The following is a 17697-nucleotide window of genomic DNA, read 5'->3' as shown; positions in this document are numbered from 1 at the left end:
ATGGAACACAGAGAGATATATAAGAACATGACAATAACTGGATAAATACTCTACTACAAAATCAGTTTAAAATGAGTCCATGGGCTTCAGATTGTCAGATAAATGAAATAATGTGAATTACCGATAAAGCTAAGAAAGCTAAACCAGAAGACAACATCCATGCATACGCTTACTCTCACACATATCCAAATGAATAAATATTAAATGAAACACATTTAGTCCTGCACTTTTGTCACTAACAGTGATCTTGCTTTTCATTTTCTTATTATTTAAACAAGATGAGCAAGAATGGGAGACAGAAGGGGAGTATAACGAATGGCATTTCCTATCACATCGTTACATTTTCTCATTTTAAAACTCTGCTTCCAATGTATCCGTTTGCAGTTCAAAATACATTCGTTTCTGTAGATAAAAGTTGAATTTTTCAACAGGTCGGTTATTTTACCTCGAAAACCAAAGGTGTTACTTATCAGCTTTACCTCAAGACTAACAAGCATTAGGCCAATGCAGACTTGGCCGTTCATTTCGTCTGTCACATACCGGGAGCTACAACTTTATTATCATTTAATCACTATAATCATTAATACCTTCTGGATCCATGTTCTCCACGTTTAAGGAGTGATGGATTCGAAATCTCATCGAGTAACAGTCCTTTATCTCAACTATCTGCACCATTTTGCCAAGAGCGAGAGTTTGCGCATCCAGAAAGTTTAACCGTTTTTGTTTTATTTCAAACTGCCTTCATTGACCGGAAACCGTAAATATTTTAAACTCTGCGCTAAGACACATTCGCATGGCGTTAGTTTTACCGATTCTGACGGGATAAGAAACGTGCGCAATTTCTCAAAATTACCACACAGTGGAGAATTAATGCCGGCAGGATCTTACTGTCTACAAAGCAAGTTCAATGCAAGCATAACCTTCACAAGTAAGACGAAGCATGGCGGCGGAAAAGAACAACATTTTTATTTTACAATTACTTCAAAATTAGGAACAAAAATACGACCAAAAATTCTTTAGTTTGACATGTGATCAAAATACAGAGTAAACTAATACATGATAGCATGCATGCAAAAGATCAACGGCAGAACAGGGACTTTTAACGTTGTCTGCATTAAAAAGGAATTAACCATCCCTCTCAATATAAAATTGGGATAATTTTTTTCTCTTCAGAGGCCTCCATAGAATAGTGCATCCATCCCCTCACTCATGTGTATAGAGACGTATCCTAAGGCTCTGTCAGCAACATTCAGATCAACAACAGCATCAACAATTTCACAGCTAGTTTTAAAACTTGCTTAAACGCACAGTGATTGCAGAAAATGATAAACAAATTAGGTACTATTAATTAAATTATTAAATTGTGCAGATTAATAGTCAGAAAAGGTTTTTCAATTTTACATTATGATAAATGAGAACTATAGGTGATTACTAATTATTGTTAACTAATTTACTGTATGAATTTTTCCCCCTCGTTGTTAAAAATCATTATATGTCAGGGTGCCAGTCAGTGGAAGCACACAGACACGTTGGCCAGCTGTCCTATTCAACTACTTTTTGGTCATTTATTAAGTAACTGACTAATATTTTCCTGCGGGATCTTCTAATTATGTTGAAATAAAAATGTAACTTACAGCGTAAAAACATGGAATCAAGTCAGAAGCGCATGGGCCTCTTGTGCGGTGGAGGAGAACTTGAGCCGCTGGTGTCGTCGGGCTCGGCCTTGCGCTTCCTCTGTCTGGTGCCAGCGGGCCTCTGAGGAGGCCTCTCCTCCTGCCTCACGCCCCATGTTCGCAGAGAACTGCTCACATGCACGGAGACATGCACGGACATGACCACGGTGTGGTCATCACCGTAGTCCGTAATGCCCCAGAGTCCATCGGAGATGCTGAGCTCATCCAGCTTCCGCAGGTAGTTGCGGCCTTCGATCTCAAGCTGCTGCCACGTGCTGTTAGGGCCCACAGGGATCCAGAAGGTGGAGCTGGAGGGCTCAGCATGTTCTGGCTCAATCTGACTTCCAGGTTGAGTGTCAGAAGGCACAGATAAGGATGGAGATGAGGGCTCATCTTCACCCCAGGCCAAGGGGAGAGCCTCAGGAAGCCCATTAGCATCCTCAGTCGTGGATGCTGGAGCTGCAGGGGAAGCCTCCCTTATAGAGCTGGATGATGGCAGCTCCTGTCCGTAATGGTCATCCTCCTCAGCTGGTGATTCTCCATCCCCATGCTGGACATCAGTCTCTGTACCATGATGTACCACTTGCAGTCGTGCAGGTGCTACATGCAATAGGCTGGGATCCAGCTCCTCCCCAGTGAGCCGCCAATAAAATGAAGGGACACTGAGGGCCAGAGACTGCAAGTTCTCCATGGTCAGTGGGCTCCTCTCGAAGTTCACGACCAGAATGGAGATGAACTTGTCCTCCAAAAACTCATGAACTGGGACAAAATGGAACACAGAGAGATATATAAGAACATGACAATAACTGGATAAATACTCTACTACAAAATCCGTTTAAAATGAGTCCATGGGCTTCAGATTGTCAGATAAATGAAATAATGTGAATTACCGATAAAGCTAAGAAAGCTAAACCAGAAGACAACATCCATGCATACGCTTACTCTCACACATATCCAAATGAATAAATATTAAATGAAACACATTTAGTCCTGCACTTTTGTCACTAACAGTGATCTTGCTTTTCATTTTCTTATTATTTAAACAAGATGAGCAAGAATGGGAGACAGAAGGGGAGTATAACGAACGGCATTTCCTATCACATCGTTACATTTTCTCATTTTAAAACTCCGCTTCCAATGTATCCGTTTGAGGTTCTAAATACATTCATTTCTGTAGATAAAAGTTGAATTATTCAACCGGTCGGTTATTTTACCTCGAAAACCAAATGTGTTACTTATCAGCTTTACCTCAAGACTAACAAGCATTAGGCCAATGCAGACTTAGCCGTTCATTTCGTTTGTCACATACCAGGAGCTACAACTTTATTATCATTTAATCATTATAATCATTAATACCTTCTGGATCCATGTTCTCCACGTTTAAGGAGTGATGGATTCGAATTCTCATCGAATAACAGTCCTTTATCTCGACTATCTGCACCATCTTGCCAAGAGCGAGAGTTTGCGCATCCAGAAAGTTTAAACGTTTTTGTTTTATTTCAAACTGCCTTCATTGACCGGAAACCGTAAATATTCTAAACTCTGCGCTAAGACACATTCGCATGGCGTTAGTTTTACCGATTCTGACGGGATAAGAAAAGTGCGCAATTTCTCAAAATTACCACACAGTGGAGAATTAATGCCGGCAGGATCTTACTGTCTACAAAGCAAGTTCAATGCAAGCATAACCTTCACAAGTAAGACGAAGCATGGCGGCGGAAAAGAACAACATTTTTATTTTACAATTACTTCAAAATTAGGAACAAAAATACGACCAAAAATTCTTTAGTTTGACATGTGATCAAAATACAGAGTAAACTAATACATGATAGCATGCATGCAAAAGATCAACGGCAGAACAGGGACTTTTAACGCAGTCTGCATTAAAAAGGAATTAACCATCCCTCTCAATATAAAATTGGGATAATTTTTTCTCTTCAGAGGCCTCCATAGAATAGTGCATCCATCCCCTCACTCATCTGTATGAAGACGTATCCTAAGGCTCCGTCAGCAACATTCAGATCAACAACAGCATCAACAATTTCACAGCTAGTTTTAAATCTTGCTTTAACGCACAGTGATTGCAGAAAATGATAAACAAATTAGGTAATATTAATTAAATTATTAAAATGTGCAGATTAATAGTCAGAAATGGTTTTTGAATTTTACATCATGATAAATGAGAACTATACGTGATTACTAATTATTGTTAACTAATTTACTGTATGAATTTTTCCCCCTCGTTGTCACGGTGCCAGTCAGTGGAAGAACACAGACACGTTGGCCAGCTGTCCTATTCATTCAGCACCAGCCCATCTAGTAGAGAATTCAGCACCACGGACAGTGACCTGTGTTACTATGACATCAGGTTCCTTCATTGGCTCTATATGTTTTTCTAGAAATAACTAAATGGCTCTGTTGCAGAAATTTCCAGCCATAGACTTGGTTCCAGTATGAAGACGATATTTTATTTTTACTCAGACCTACAGAAAACCAGCTCTGCACGCGATCTCCCCTTTACTGCTGGAGCAGGGCACACGCAGATCAACAAGTGACAATGCAGCAAATACAGATGAACAATTTCTCACAGCTTCAGAAGGAGTCAGATTACTTTGTAATTCAGAGTTTGTCTAAGACTTCTGCTAGAACATTTTGTGCACTTGAGCCTACTTTCAAAATGTATGGCACCTGGGTCTACTAAAACAAGGTGATGCTGCCTGAACCACCAACCAAGGCTGGGGAGGAAAGGGAGGAATACTAGCCAAAGCAAGGAAGAAAAGCAGCCCACCCTATCTCATGGTCATGAATACAAGAGTTAGGGAGTGTTATGAAGAAGACACCACACTTAAGACCACACAGTGAATTACACCAGAGAGAGTTATTGCATTCTAGCTGTGTTACGTAACATTCCTCAGCCTTCGGTTTTTTCCACACTATGAAGGACATAATTCAGGGTGACAAACAAAACAGCGGAACTGTAGGGCAGCCATTTATTTGTTTCAGTAGTTTTAAGAAAACTTGAACATACCTGTAAAATGTTTGTTTTGCTTAGATATAAGTCCAGTTGTAGCAGATTTATATTGGCTTTAAGTGATGGATGTTGCTTGTGTTAATACTGCTTTGATTTTGAGGATGAAGTCTGAAGTGTAGGTGACATAGAAGCATGTAGTTTGATGTTTGGAGGTTGTAGTTTTTCATGGGACAATTTGAATATGGAGCACTGGTGTTGTACTTTTTAAGAGGACAGCTCACGAAAACTAATACAGAGTATTATAAGTACCTCTCTTTAAAGGAACTGAGCTCTCTTAGTGTATTTTACATCACATACACTCTTGGTTCGCTGGGCGGTCCATCCCACTGTAGTTGGAGAAAGCTGCCATCAGTCGTTCGGTGTAGCACTCGCAGGATTTACTAGGCTCCTGCTTAAACTGATGCATCATCATCCAGTCCATGCGCGGGGCGACCTGTATCAGAAGGGCTGCCACATAGCGAGGTCTGTTCAGCCTGGGATCCAGCAGGTCACTGACAATGTCCTTCAACTCCTTCATCTACAGTGTCAGATGACCAAAGTTATCTCCCTCTTGAGGATTTGTAAATAACAACATAGGGGCAAGAATTTTTTCTGCCTCGTCCTACTGCCTGAGTTTTTGACCGCGGCACGTCGTCACTGATAAGGAGGTGGAGTCGGGCGCTGAATGGTTATGATCCTCATCTGCAGGGGGGAGAGGGGAAGGGGCAGGGGAACCAGTTGCTACTCCTCCCTCGGCGGCATAAGGAGGAGACTGCTGTTTGGGCAGCAATGCTTGGGCAGGGGCCACACAGTTTATTCCTGGGTATCTAATTAGCAGACACCTTTTGGTTCCTTCAGGGGCTCCACAGACAAACTCATTGACAAAATAGAGTCGTCACAGACAAATGCTTTGTCACATGCTCAGCCGACATGGACTGTGTGCTGTTTACATATTTTTGGCAGAAACGGAAAGCTCATATGCATATCAGCATATTTTTGGCACAAGTGGAACTCCATCATTTTAAAGAGGGTAAACTCTTCAGGAAATTTACAATGTCAGAATAAACTGATTTTTTAACAGGAGTAACTAATGTGCCCTAATAAGGAAATACATACAATCAGAATAAAATACCTGTGGTTTTTAACAGTGGTAACAATCTGATACGGAAAGGTATCAGATCAACATATCTATAGCATGTAACGGAGCTTGCTCCCCTCCAGAACTCATTGTTCCAGTAGTTATCTGAAATTGTCGTTATTTGGAATATTAAAGACTATGAACAAAAATGGACAATGCAAGAAAATAAAACAATGAGTATGACAGAAAACTAGAGTATTGTTGCAACGGTTGGTACTAGCTGGGTTATGTACTAGCTCACATTAGAGAAACATCATAAATGCTACTAATACACAACTGGGGGGGGGGGGGGGGTGGCTCAGTACATGGGCTAAGTCCTTGTGCCTGTAATCAGAAGGTCACCGGTCCAAACCCAACCTCAGCACGTCCTTTAGCAAGGCCCTTAACACCCAGCTTCCTGGGGGCCCACACAGGTGACTGTCTTTCACATAGAGCTTGATTTATAAAGAGCAAATTGAGGGAGGTGTAAAGAAGACAATGTCCCCACAGGGATCAATAAAAGTATCAATTATTATTATAACTGTAACTGCACGTAATAACCGGAAAGCATAATTGCTTACTTTCTGTCGAAAATTCTTGCAGCAATATGCTACATTTATGAGCTAGCGGACATGTAATTCTGTTCTACGCATGCGCTTTAACTGAGAGTGTGCTATTCTGATAGGTATGCTATAATGTCAAAACACCTGTACTAATGAAATGTAATACACAACAGCTTTCAAAAATGCGGTAGCATGGTACCTTTTCAATGGCGGTATAACATGCAGCTAGTCTGCAAAAACTCTTTGGTAAATGTCAATAAATAAAAATCGCTGCATTGCATAGTCAATTAATCTATGTGTGACATCGTGCTGAAAACGACTCCAGATAAGCCGTAAAATAAAGGCATTAATCATGAATTTCAGTCAGTTATGCCACAGCACTTCCCTTCGCTCGTTTTCTTCAACACAAAAAATCGCTCAGGCCAGGATCATTAAGTGCAATGTGGAGAGTGCAGACCAGCCGGGGATAATCGTGCTCGGTTACAGTATAAGGCACACGGGTAAATTGTGAATACGGCCTTAATCTAGCTACAGCTTCTTGAATTGTTGGGCGGTGTGTGTAACATAACGTTTTGACATACCGATATCACTTTATATTTCACGTGTATTTATCACTTCATTTCACGTGTCTCTTTAAGTCATTGTTTGATATTATCCAGAGCTGATCGTGTAATCAAACTTTCAGTGTCATCATTTTTATGCTGTTGTATACTAATCTTTAAAATTCATCTTATAGAATTCTGTTCTTATTATTACATAACAACGCGAATTATTGGTATGTTATTATTTAATCACATTATGGCCGCTTTGCTTGGTTACGTATTAGGCATCATATGGCATGTGGGACGTACGCTGCCAGTTTGAAACACGCAGCCTCACTTCCATTTCTGGACCAAGATGGCGAGGTACGTTAAGTTTCTGCTCCCATATTATCGTATAAATGATCTTATTATTTAGTATCTGTCAAACTTGCATGTATATTAAAATATGTTTACTGTTTCGGGCTACTGCGTTAATTCTATCAAAATTTTATGTGCAAGTTAGCTATAGTTTCGTATTGATATTTAAGTTTTCTGCATGTGCTTTCCTGCGCTTTCATGTTACATTCAGATGCGGATGGTTCCGGTGTTCTGTCGAGTTGAGCTACAGTACTTTGTCGAGTTAGGCTACCTTAACCTCCTGAGACCCTACGTCCTCATATAAGGACATCATTTTTGTTTAAAACTATTAATTGTTCAAAAAAATGTTTGGTTTTTATGATTATGAGGTCCTACTAATCCTAAATGGCTAAAGGAAATAACACATGCACACCAAACAAAAGCCCGAGAGTCAGGAGGATAGTGCTAATAGATAGCCCTAACGCTAGCCCCAAAAAAAACCCTAAAATCCTTACCCTAACCCCTAAAACAGGGGTGACCAATCTTATCCGCAAAGGGCCGGTGTGTATGCAGGTTTTTGGGATAACCTGTAGGTCAGCTGTTCAAACCCAGGTGTGAGGACTCTTCAGCCAATCAGTCCTGACCTGTATTCCATGTGTCAGGAGTGACTGACAGCTCCATTGCATTACCTGTATGTTGTTTTTCCTCATTCAGAATCAGACGAATGGCGAAAGCTGTCAGCTGGAGTGATGACCAGTACTGGGCAACATGGGACAAGTGGGGAGAGGTGATTGACCGGGGAGATGAGGAAGAGCTGTGCTCCCCAGCAGAATCACCCTCTGACCAGGCTGACAGTTTGAACGTGTGACACAACCGAAAGGCAATTGCCAAGGCAGTTAGCTGGACGGATGATGTGTATTGGGCAGCCTGGGACAAATGGGATGAAATCATCTGCTGGGGTGAAGCAAAAGAGTGCTCCCCAGCAACTCCACCCACCAACCAGCCTGGGGAGGATAAGGGGTTAGACGTGCATGGGTTAGAGGTCTTTGTGTTAAATGAAAGGACAGTCTCCATAAAGCCTGCAGACGACCACCAAGACAGGCTGAAAATAGAAGCCGTATTGGTCGACCTCTGCCAGTTTGAGCTTGATGATGTAAATCAAAGTAATGGTAAATTTGAAATTGTAGGAATAGAAATTGGAGAAGTCAAATTGGAGGAGACTGCAGAGAGGGGTTTTAATTCAGTATTTGAATTGGAAATGATGGATTTGGAGATAGAAGTTGTAGACAGTGAATTCCAGCTGAATGCTGTTAATTGGGACATTGCTGAAACTAAAGTGGACAAATTATTAGTGGAACACCTCAACATAAATGATCTCGAAGCAGGCAGTGTGAAGGTGTCCACATCAAATGGCAATGTGGTGAAGGTGCCCCTGCAGACAACGCATGGGAAACAGAAGAAAGGCAAAAAATGGCAAAATTAGACCCCACGAGAGCCGATTGCTGAAGCTGAACATCCTTCTCAGCCTCTTATTTGAATTTGTCAAATTGTTTTAAATCATTGTGGGATTAGCCCCATTGTACCCTTCACATACATACTTACAACATCTCTAAAACACTTTAAATTGTAAACATGTTTCTTCCCTACATCCATTTATGTCTTTCCTATTAGCAATGTAAGGGGAATCTTATTAATGCTAATAATAATGAATAATAATAATAATAATAATAATGTAACTCTGTTTTGCTTATGTTTGGAAGTCCTGGGTTAAGGACACCTAGCTTAGAACCAGAGTTTTTGTAGAGTTTTTGTGTGCGTGCGTGCCTGTGTGTGTGTGTGTGTGCCTCAGTGCGTGCATGCGTTCATGCCTGTGTGTGTGCCTGTGTGAGTGCCTGTGGCCGTACCTGCATGCCTGCCTGTGTGCGTACATACCTGGCTGTCTGCGTGTGTGCCTGCGTTCGCGCCTGTGTCGCTTGTGTGCCTGCCTGTGTGCCTGCATGCCTGCTTGCGTGTGTACGTGCCTGAGTGCATGTGTGCATTCATACCCGTGTGTGTCTGTAAATGCCTGTGTGCTTGCCTGTCTGCTTGAAGCATGTCTGTGTGCATGCATGCATGCCTTTGTGCTTGGGTGTCGCTGTGCGCACATGTGTGCATGCCTGCCTGTGTGCGTGCCTGTGTGCCTGTGTGTAAGCGCCTTTCTGTGTGCATGCATGCCTGTGTGAATGCCTTTGTGCTTGAGTGCATTCGTGCCTGTGTGTGTGTGGCTCTGTCGGCGTGCGTGCCTGTGCACATGCTATTGTACGTGCCTGTGTGCTTGCCTTCATGCGTGAGTGCATGTCTGTGCATGCGTGCCTGTGTGCATACCTGCCTGTGAGCTTGCGTGCCTGTGGCGTGCTTGCATGCGTGCGTACCTGTGTGCATGCCTGCCTGCCAGCATGTGTGCATGCGTGTATGCCTGTGTAAGTGCCTACCTGTGTGCGTGCGTGCCTGTGTGTCTGCGTGCCTTTGTGCTTGAGTGCCTTTGTGCCTGTGTATGAGCCTGCGTGCGTGCCTGTGTGTTTACATGCATGTGTCCCTATGTGCATGCCTGTGAGCCTGCGTGCATGCCTGTGTGTGTGCCTGCATGCGTGCCTGTGTATGTGCCAATGTGCGTGCGTGCCTGTGTATGTGCCAATGTGCGTGCATGCCTGTGTGCATTCCTGCCTGTGAGCTTGTGTGCATGCATGCATGCCTGTGTACGTGCATGCGTGCCTGCATGTGTGTGTGCGTGACTGCCTGCATGCGTGCCTGTGTGTTCGTGCCTACGTGCAAGCGTGTGTGCCTTTGTGCATGTGTGCCTTTGTTCGTGCTTGCCTGTGTGCCTGCCTTCGTGCTTGTGTGTGTGCGTGTCTCTGTGCCTGTGTGCTTGCATGTGTGTGTGTGTGCCTGTGTGTGCGCGTGTCTGTGTGCTTGCATGCCTATGTGCATAACTGCCTGTGTGTGCGCGTTTGTGGTTTCACGTGTATGTGTGGGCGTCCCTGTATGTGTGCGTGCTTATGTGCATTCGTGTCTGTGCGTGCCTGTGTGAATTCATGCCAGTGGGCATGCCTGCATGCGTGTGTGCCTTTGTGCTTGAGTGCTTTCGTGCCTGTGTATGTGCCTTCACGTGTGCGTGCCTGTGTGAATTCATGCCAGTGTGCATGCCTGCATGCGTGTGTGCCTTTGTGCTTGAGTGCTTTCGTGCCTGTGTATGTGCCTTCACGTGTGCGTGCCTGTGTGTGTGTGACTGCCTGCGTGCCTGCCTGCCTGTGTGCTTATGTGTGTGCGTGTCTCTGTGCCTGTGTGCTGGCATGCGTGCCTGCCTGTGTGCTTGCGTACCTGTGTGCTTGCGTGCATGTGTGCGGGAGTGCCTGTGTGCGTGCGTGCATACCTGTGTGCTTGCGTGGCTACGTGCGTGGCGCGTGCTTGCCTGTGTGCGTGCCTGAGTACGTGTGTGCGTTCGTGCCTGCTTATCTGCACGTGTGCGTGCACGTGTGCTTGCGTGCACGTGTGTGTGCCTCTGTGCTTCCATACCTGTGTGCGTGCATGCGTCCCTGTGTGCTTGCTTGCCTGTGTCCGTCCATGTCTGTGTGCGTTAATGTGTGCGTGCATGCGTTTCTGCCTGCCTGCGCGCATTCATGCCTGTGTACGTGTTTGCATGTGTCTGTGCCTTTGTCTCAGCGTACCTGCCTGTGTGTGTGCCTGCCTATGTTCGTGCGTGCCTGTGTGCATGTCTGCGTGCGTTTGTGCCTTTGTCTCTGCATACCTGCCTGTGTGTGTGCCTGCCCGTGTGCTTGCCTGTGTTCGCACGTGCCTGTGTGTGTGCCTGTCTGTTTGCCTGCCTGCCTGCCTTTGTGCACCATTCACACCTATGGTCAACTTGGTAATTCCAGTTAACCTCAGTTTGTTCCCAGGGGTGGGTGGCACGGTGATGGTGGTTGGCACTGTCACCTCACACCTCTGGGATCTGGGTTTGAGTTTCTGCCAGGGTTCCATGTGTGGAGTTTGCATGTTCTCGCCGTGTCATCGTGGGGTTTCTCCCCCTAGTCCAAAAACATGCTGAGGCTATCTCAAGTTACCAAATTGCCTGTAGGTGTGAGTGAATGGTGAATGTGCTCTGTGATGGGTTGGCGCCCCATCCAGGGTTGTTTCCTGCTTTGTGTCCTGCTCCGGAGCCCCTGCAGCCCTGAACAGGAGAAGCGGTTTCAGAAAATGGATGTATGGATGGATGGATGGTCCCAGAGGCTAACCACTGCACCACTGTGCCATCCCCATGTATGGGATATGTAGAAGAAAACTGTAACAGGTTATCCAGTGTGTGACAGATGTCAAATCACATGAGCCAGTCTGTTCCCAAAGGTGAATCGAGAGATTCTGAGCTTAAGAGCCAGTAAGGCACAGTTTAAGTCTCTGTAGTGTTGTAAAGTATTAATGTATAATTCTTGTCAAATATATGGCCATCAAGGGGTGGAAATGAGCCAGTTTGAAGGCACAGAGAAGTGGATCATCACCATTAGAAGGGAAGTGCTGCAGCTCACATTTTTGCTCCTTTTACAACCGGGGTTATGAATCCCTGCACTAGAACTACTATCCTGCGCAGATTTCCGTAAATTCCCTAGAACTCCCTACAGCTCCTCCTAAGCCCGTGCAGGCCTTCAGCCCCATTGTCCTCCTGCTTTTGTTGTGCAAACACGGCAATTACCTGTGAACCCTGGCACATTTGCATTTGTGTACTCAGACTGCTAGCTGAAATTCAAGGCAGCCTGAACCTGTGTGTGACATGGGAACCTTCACTGAAGCTTGTCATATCTATTGTTGGGTGAGTGTGTGTGGGCCTGTGTGTGTGCGCTTGCCTGTGTTCTTGTGCATGCCTATGTACATGCGTGTGTCTGTACCTGTCTGTGTGCCTGCATGTGTGCGTGCCTGCCTGCGTGCAATTGTGCGTGCGTGCCTGTGTGTGTCTGCGCGCGTGCCTGTGTGTGTCTGCGTGTGTGCCTGTGTGTGTGTGCCTGTATGTATGCGTACCTATGGGCGTGCGTGCCAGTGCGTGTGTGTGGGCCTGTGTGTGTGCGCATGCCTGTGTTCTTCTGTGCATGCCTGTGTACATGCGTGTGTCTGTACTTGTGTGTGTCTGCGTGCGTGCCTGTGTGTGCGTCCATGCCTTCGTCCATGTGTGTGTGTGCCTGTATGCATGCCTGTGTGTGTGTGTGTGTGTGTGCAAGTGTAACTGTGCATGCCTGTGTGCTTGCGTGCGTGCCTGCCTGTGTGCGTACCTGTGGGCGTGCGTGCGTGTTTGTGGGCCTGTGTGTGTGCGCTTGCCTGTGTTCTTGTGCATGCCCATGTACATGCGTGTGTCTGTACCTGTCTGTGTGCCTGCGTGTGTGAACATAAGAACATAAGAAATTTACAAACGAGAGGAGGCCATTCGGCCCATCAAGCTCGTTTGGGGAGAACTTAACTAATAACTCAGAGTTGTTAAAATCTTATCTAGCTCTGATTTAAAGGAACCCAGGGTTTTAGCTTCCACTACAATAGCAGGAAGACTATTCCATACTCTAACTACACGCTGTGTAAAGAAGTGCTTCCTCAAATTTGTTTTAAAATGTTCTCCCGCTAATTTCCACTTATGGCCACGAGTTCTAGTATTTAGACTAATATTGAAATAGTCATTTGGCTGAACGGCATCCAGACCCATTAGAATCTTATAGACCTGAATCATATCCCCCCTTAGTCTCCTTTGCTCAAGGCTGAACAGATTCAGTTCCGCTAACCTCTCCTCGTAAGACATTCCTCTAAGACCAGGAATCATTCTCGTAGCTCTTCGTTGCACCTTTTCTAAGGCAGCAATGTCCTTCTTGAGGTATGGTGACCAAACCTGCACACAGTATTCTAGGTGGGGTCTTACCAAGGAATTATATAAGTGTAACATCACCTCCCTTGACTTAAACTCCACACATCTAGAGATATAACCCAACATTCTGTTCGCCTTTTTTATTGCTTCCCCACATTGGCGAGAGTGGGACATGGAAGCATCAACATATATACCGAGATCTTTCTCGTAATCAGCTACCTTTATTTCAGTGGAACCCATAAAATATCTGTACTGTATATTTCTGCTCCCTGCATGGATTACCTTGCATTTATCTGTGTTAAATTTCATCTGCCAAGTATCAGCCCATTCGCTAATTAAATCCAGATCCCGTTGGAGCCTCTCTGCTGCTAGATTAGTATCTGCTACCCCGCCCACCTTAGTGTCGTCTGCAAATTTAACCAGTTTACTGTATGTATTCGTGTCAATATCATTAATGTAAATTAGGAACAATAGTGGTCCTAAAATTGAACCCTGCGGTACCCCACTATAAACGGAGGCCCACTGTGACATAGTGCCTCTAATAACTACTCGCTGCTTCCTATCAGTTAGCCAGTTTTTGATCCAAGCTGCCACAGTTCCTAAAATTCCTGCAGCTTTAAGCTTTAACAAGAGCCGTTTGTGGGGGACAACATCAAAGGCTTTCTGGAAATCTAAGTAAATCACATCATAGGCCTTTTTGTGATCAATTTCACTTGTACTGTAGCTTCCTCAAAGAACTCAAGCAGATTCGTTAAGCAGGATCTACCTCTCCTAAATCCATGTTGGCTATCCTTTATAATGTTATTTGCATCTAGGTAATCTACCATTTTCACTTGAATTATAGCTTCCATTATTTTTCCAGTAATGCTAGTTAAACTGATTGGCCTATAGTTTGCCGGATTACTTCTATCCCCTTTTTTGAATATGGGTGTTATATTAGCATGCTTCCAATCTGATGGTACCACACCCGCAGATAACGATTTCTGGAATATTAAAGTCAAAGGTTGGCTAATAATATCCCTCATCTCTTTCAAGACTAAAGGTAAGATGCCATCAGGCCCCTGTGATTTATTTATTTTGAGTTTAGCTAGGCTTAGTATCACATCAACCTCAGTTATACATATATTGGTCATAGACGATGCTGTATTCGTATTAATTGGTGGTAAGTTACTTGTGTTCTCTATTGTGAACACCCTTGAAAAATAATCATTAAACTCATTTACCATATCAATTTCGTTATCAATTATAAGGCCCTTACTATCCTGTAAATTAGTGATTTCAGCTTTTAGTGCTCTCTTGGAGTTAAAATATTGGAAGAAACCTTTACTGTCATGCTTAGCCTCCAATGCAATTTTTCTTTCTACATCCCTCTTTGATAGCCTAATGTCATTTTTTAACTCTGCCTGTAGACTTAGATACTCCTGCTTGATTTTGAAATCATTAGTTATTTTCCAGTTGTGGAACAGAGCCCTTTTCCTCCTGACTTTATTCTTAATTTCCTTAGTAAACCACCTTGGTTGTCGTTTCCTAGATTTAGTTTTGCTGGAAACAGGTATGAAGTCCTCTTGCACTTGCAACAATGTGCTTTTGAAAAATTCCCATGCCTCTTCTACTGTTTTGCTATTTAACTCTGTCCAGTTTACAGTTTCTAATTTCCGTCTCATACCATTAAAGTTAGCCTTCCTAACATTGTATACTTTTAATTTAGACTTTGCTCTTTGGACACTAAAATTAACCTCGAATTTAACCATGTTATGATCACTACCGTACAATGGGTCTAAAACCTCTAATTTTCCAATCCTATCCTGGTTATTACAAAAAACGAGATCAAGAAGGGCTTCTCCCCTGGTAGGAGTATTAACAAACTGAGTAAAAAAACAATCCTGTACTAATTCCACCATCTCAAGTTCATTTACAGAAGAGCCAGAGACTGTGTCCCACTGTATCCCAGGTAAATTAAAATCACCCATAACCACCACATCATTTTTATTACTCATAATCCTGATATCATCATATAATATTCTGCTTTCCTCTACAGCTACATTAGGTGCCCTATAACAAACCCCGACAATTAGGCCATTTGAATCTTTAGCATCAAGTTTGATCCATACAGCTTCTGAATTTTTATTTTTATCAGTGAGATCCCTTGCCTGCAAGTTTTCTTTTACGTATACTGCAACACCACCTCCCTTCTTGCCTATCCGGTCTCTACGGAACAACGTATAACCATCCATATTATATTCATCACCATCATTGTCACTCATCCATGTTTCAGTTATTCCTATAATGTCGTAATTGTCTGAAGAAATTAAAGCCTCTAAGTCATTAATTTTGTTTCTAATACTCCTAGCATTCAAATACAGACCACTAATGGTAGGCCTTTTACAGTGTCTACTTTTAATTTTTATTTGGGCTTTCCGTCTCTCACCACATAAATTCTTAACTGACCTCGCTGCCCCCCCAGTCCCTAGTTTAAACATTCCTCAACTATTCTGCACATACGCCTCCCCAATACACTGGTTCCCCTATGGTTCAGATGCAACCCGTCCGGCTTGAACAGGTCCCACCTGTTCCAGAAGGTCTTCCAGTGCCCCATAAACCTGAACCCCTCTTTCCTACACCACCATTTTAGCCAAGCAATTAAATCCCCTAATCTCAGCTAATTTTTCCTGACTTGCACGTGGCACGGGAAGTATTCCAGAGAATACCACCGTGGATGTTCTGCTTCTAAGCTTATCCGCGACTTCTATAAATTTATCTTGCCTGTAGGTGTGAGTGAATGGTGAATGTGCTCTGTGATTGCGTGCCTGCCTGCGTGCAATTGTGCGTGCGTGCGTGCCTGTATGTGTCTGCATGCGTGCCAGTATGTGTCTGCATGCGTGCCTGTGTATGCGTGCGTGCCTGTGTGTGTCTGCGTGCGTGCCTGTGTGTGTGTCCGTGCCTTTGTGCATGTGTGTGCATGCCTGTATGTATGCCTGTGTATGTGTGTGCAAGTGTAACTGTGCATGCCTGTGTGCTTGCGTGTGTGCGTCCCTGTCTGCGTGCAATTGTGCGTGCGTGCCTGTGTGTGTCTGTGTGTGTCTGCGTGCGTCCCTGACTGTGTATGTACCTGTATGCATGCCTGTGTGCGTGCATGCGTGCCTGTCGGTGTACCTGTCTGTGTGCCTGTGTGTGTCTTCTCCGGAGAGTCGCCACCTTGTCGTGGTGGGGAGGCTTGCGTGTGCCAAAGATCCCGAGAGCGATACCGTCTGGAGCCACGCTCCTGGTAGGGTCACCCTTGGCGGTAAGGTTGAGGGGGAGGTGCCAGACAAAGCGCGACTCAAGAAAGACCTCAACAGCGGAGCAGGCGGAGGATTGTGTCCAGGCATGCAGGTGGATCACAACAACGGCTGTGAAGGTGGAAGAAGGCTGCAGCAGAGATGGACCTTCAGCTGTCTTGGAGTCCATGCCGTTGATAATAGGTTTGTCTCTGTCAAGGACCGTGTGGTGGCTGTTTATGCCCCAGTCTCCCCACATTAAAAGAAGCCACGCACAGGCGTCCACCTGTTGGGATAAGGTTTGTGGTTCGAGAATTGGCCTCTTCAGCCATCTGAAGATCCACAATAAGGACCCCCCAGGTGGACCATCATACTCGATTGCGAGTGATCGCCGATGATGCCTGTGTGTCTCTGTGTGCATGCATGCCTGTATGCCTGCGTACGTGCGTGCCTGTGTGCATGAGTGCCTGCCTGTGTACATGCGTACCTGTGTGCACCATTCACACCTATGGTCAACTTGGTAACTCCAATTAACCTCAGTATGTTCCCAGAGGCGGGTGGCACGGTGCTGCAGTGCTTAGCACTGTCGCCTCATATCTCTGGGACCTTGATTTGAGTTTCTGCCAGGGTTCCATGTGTGGAGTTTGCATGTTCTCGCCGTGTCATCGTGGGGTTTCCCCCCACAGTCCCAAAACATGCTGTGGCGAACTCAGGTTAGAGGGATGGTGGAGAGGGCAAATCAAACGCTGAAACGGAAATTGGCCAAAATTTCAGAGTGACAGGCCTGCCCTGGGTCGATGCAGGAAGGCCGATGCGTGTTTTGTCTCCCTCACGATATGTTACACTGGAGACCGTGGATGGGGATTTTCGGACTTTTCTGACAGGTCTACGGTGAGCGATAGGTGCAGCCTGGGACCAGGTTCGTGCCAATTGGAGGAATGCGGACGGTAAGCCGTTACAAACTGTGACACCGCTCGAACCAGGGAACTGGGTGTTAGTTCGTGACTTGAGAGGGAAGAGATGGACCACGCCGAGATGGAGGGGACCACATCAGGTCCTGATGGTGACCCCTCACGCAGTGAAAGTGGAAGGAATCGACGCCTGGGTCCATCGGGTCCACTGCAGACGCGTGTCCGACCCTGGTGGTTCCTTCAAGACTGGCCCCCGAGAGGGTCACAATTGTGTGGAATCTACGGGATTCCGTACACCAATCATGATATGGCAGTCCTAAATCAAACATGCTCCGGCTCTTTGTCCGTCATGGCTGCTCTGCTGACTGCGTGCCTATTCACGGAGCAGACGGTCTCTTAGTCGAACTGAGCAATGGTTT

General features: G+C 44.9%; 1 protein-coding gene across 1 annotated transcript; it reads right to left on the bottom strand.

Moving 5' to 3' along the window:
- Positions 1-628: 628 nt before the first annotated feature.
- LOC140588400 (uncharacterized) lies at positions 629-3132 on the bottom strand. Its single transcript, XM_072710392.1, has 2 exons — positions 3030-3132; positions 629-2432 (listed from the first exon to the last, which is right to left on the bottom strand). The coding sequence occupies exons 1-2, from the start codon at positions 3115-3117 to the stop codon at positions 1657-1659; spliced, it is 864 nt and encodes a 287-aa protein (XP_072566493.1). The 5' UTR covers positions 3118-3132; the 3' UTR covers positions 629-1656.
- Positions 3133-17697: the final 14565 nt, after the last annotated feature.

This window comes from Paramormyrops kingsleyae, chromosome 3, assembly GCF_048594095.1.
Source record: "Paramormyrops kingsleyae isolate MSU_618 chromosome 3, PKINGS_0.4, whole genome shotgun sequence".
Lineage (NCBI taxonomy): Eukaryota > Metazoa > Chordata > Actinopteri > Osteoglossiformes > Mormyridae > Paramormyrops > Paramormyrops kingsleyae.
This window is presented reverse-complemented; position numbering and strand designations above follow the sequence as displayed.

Coding starts and splice junctions, on each gene's coding strand:
- LOC140588400 (XM_072710392.1), bottom strand. CDS start 3,117: ATGGTGCAGATAGTCGAGATAAAGGACTGTTATTCGATGAGAATTCGA. Junction 2,433..3,029: donor GGAGAACATGGATCCAGAAG/GTATTAATGATT, acceptor ATTTTGTCCCAG/TTCATGAGTTTTTGGAGGAC.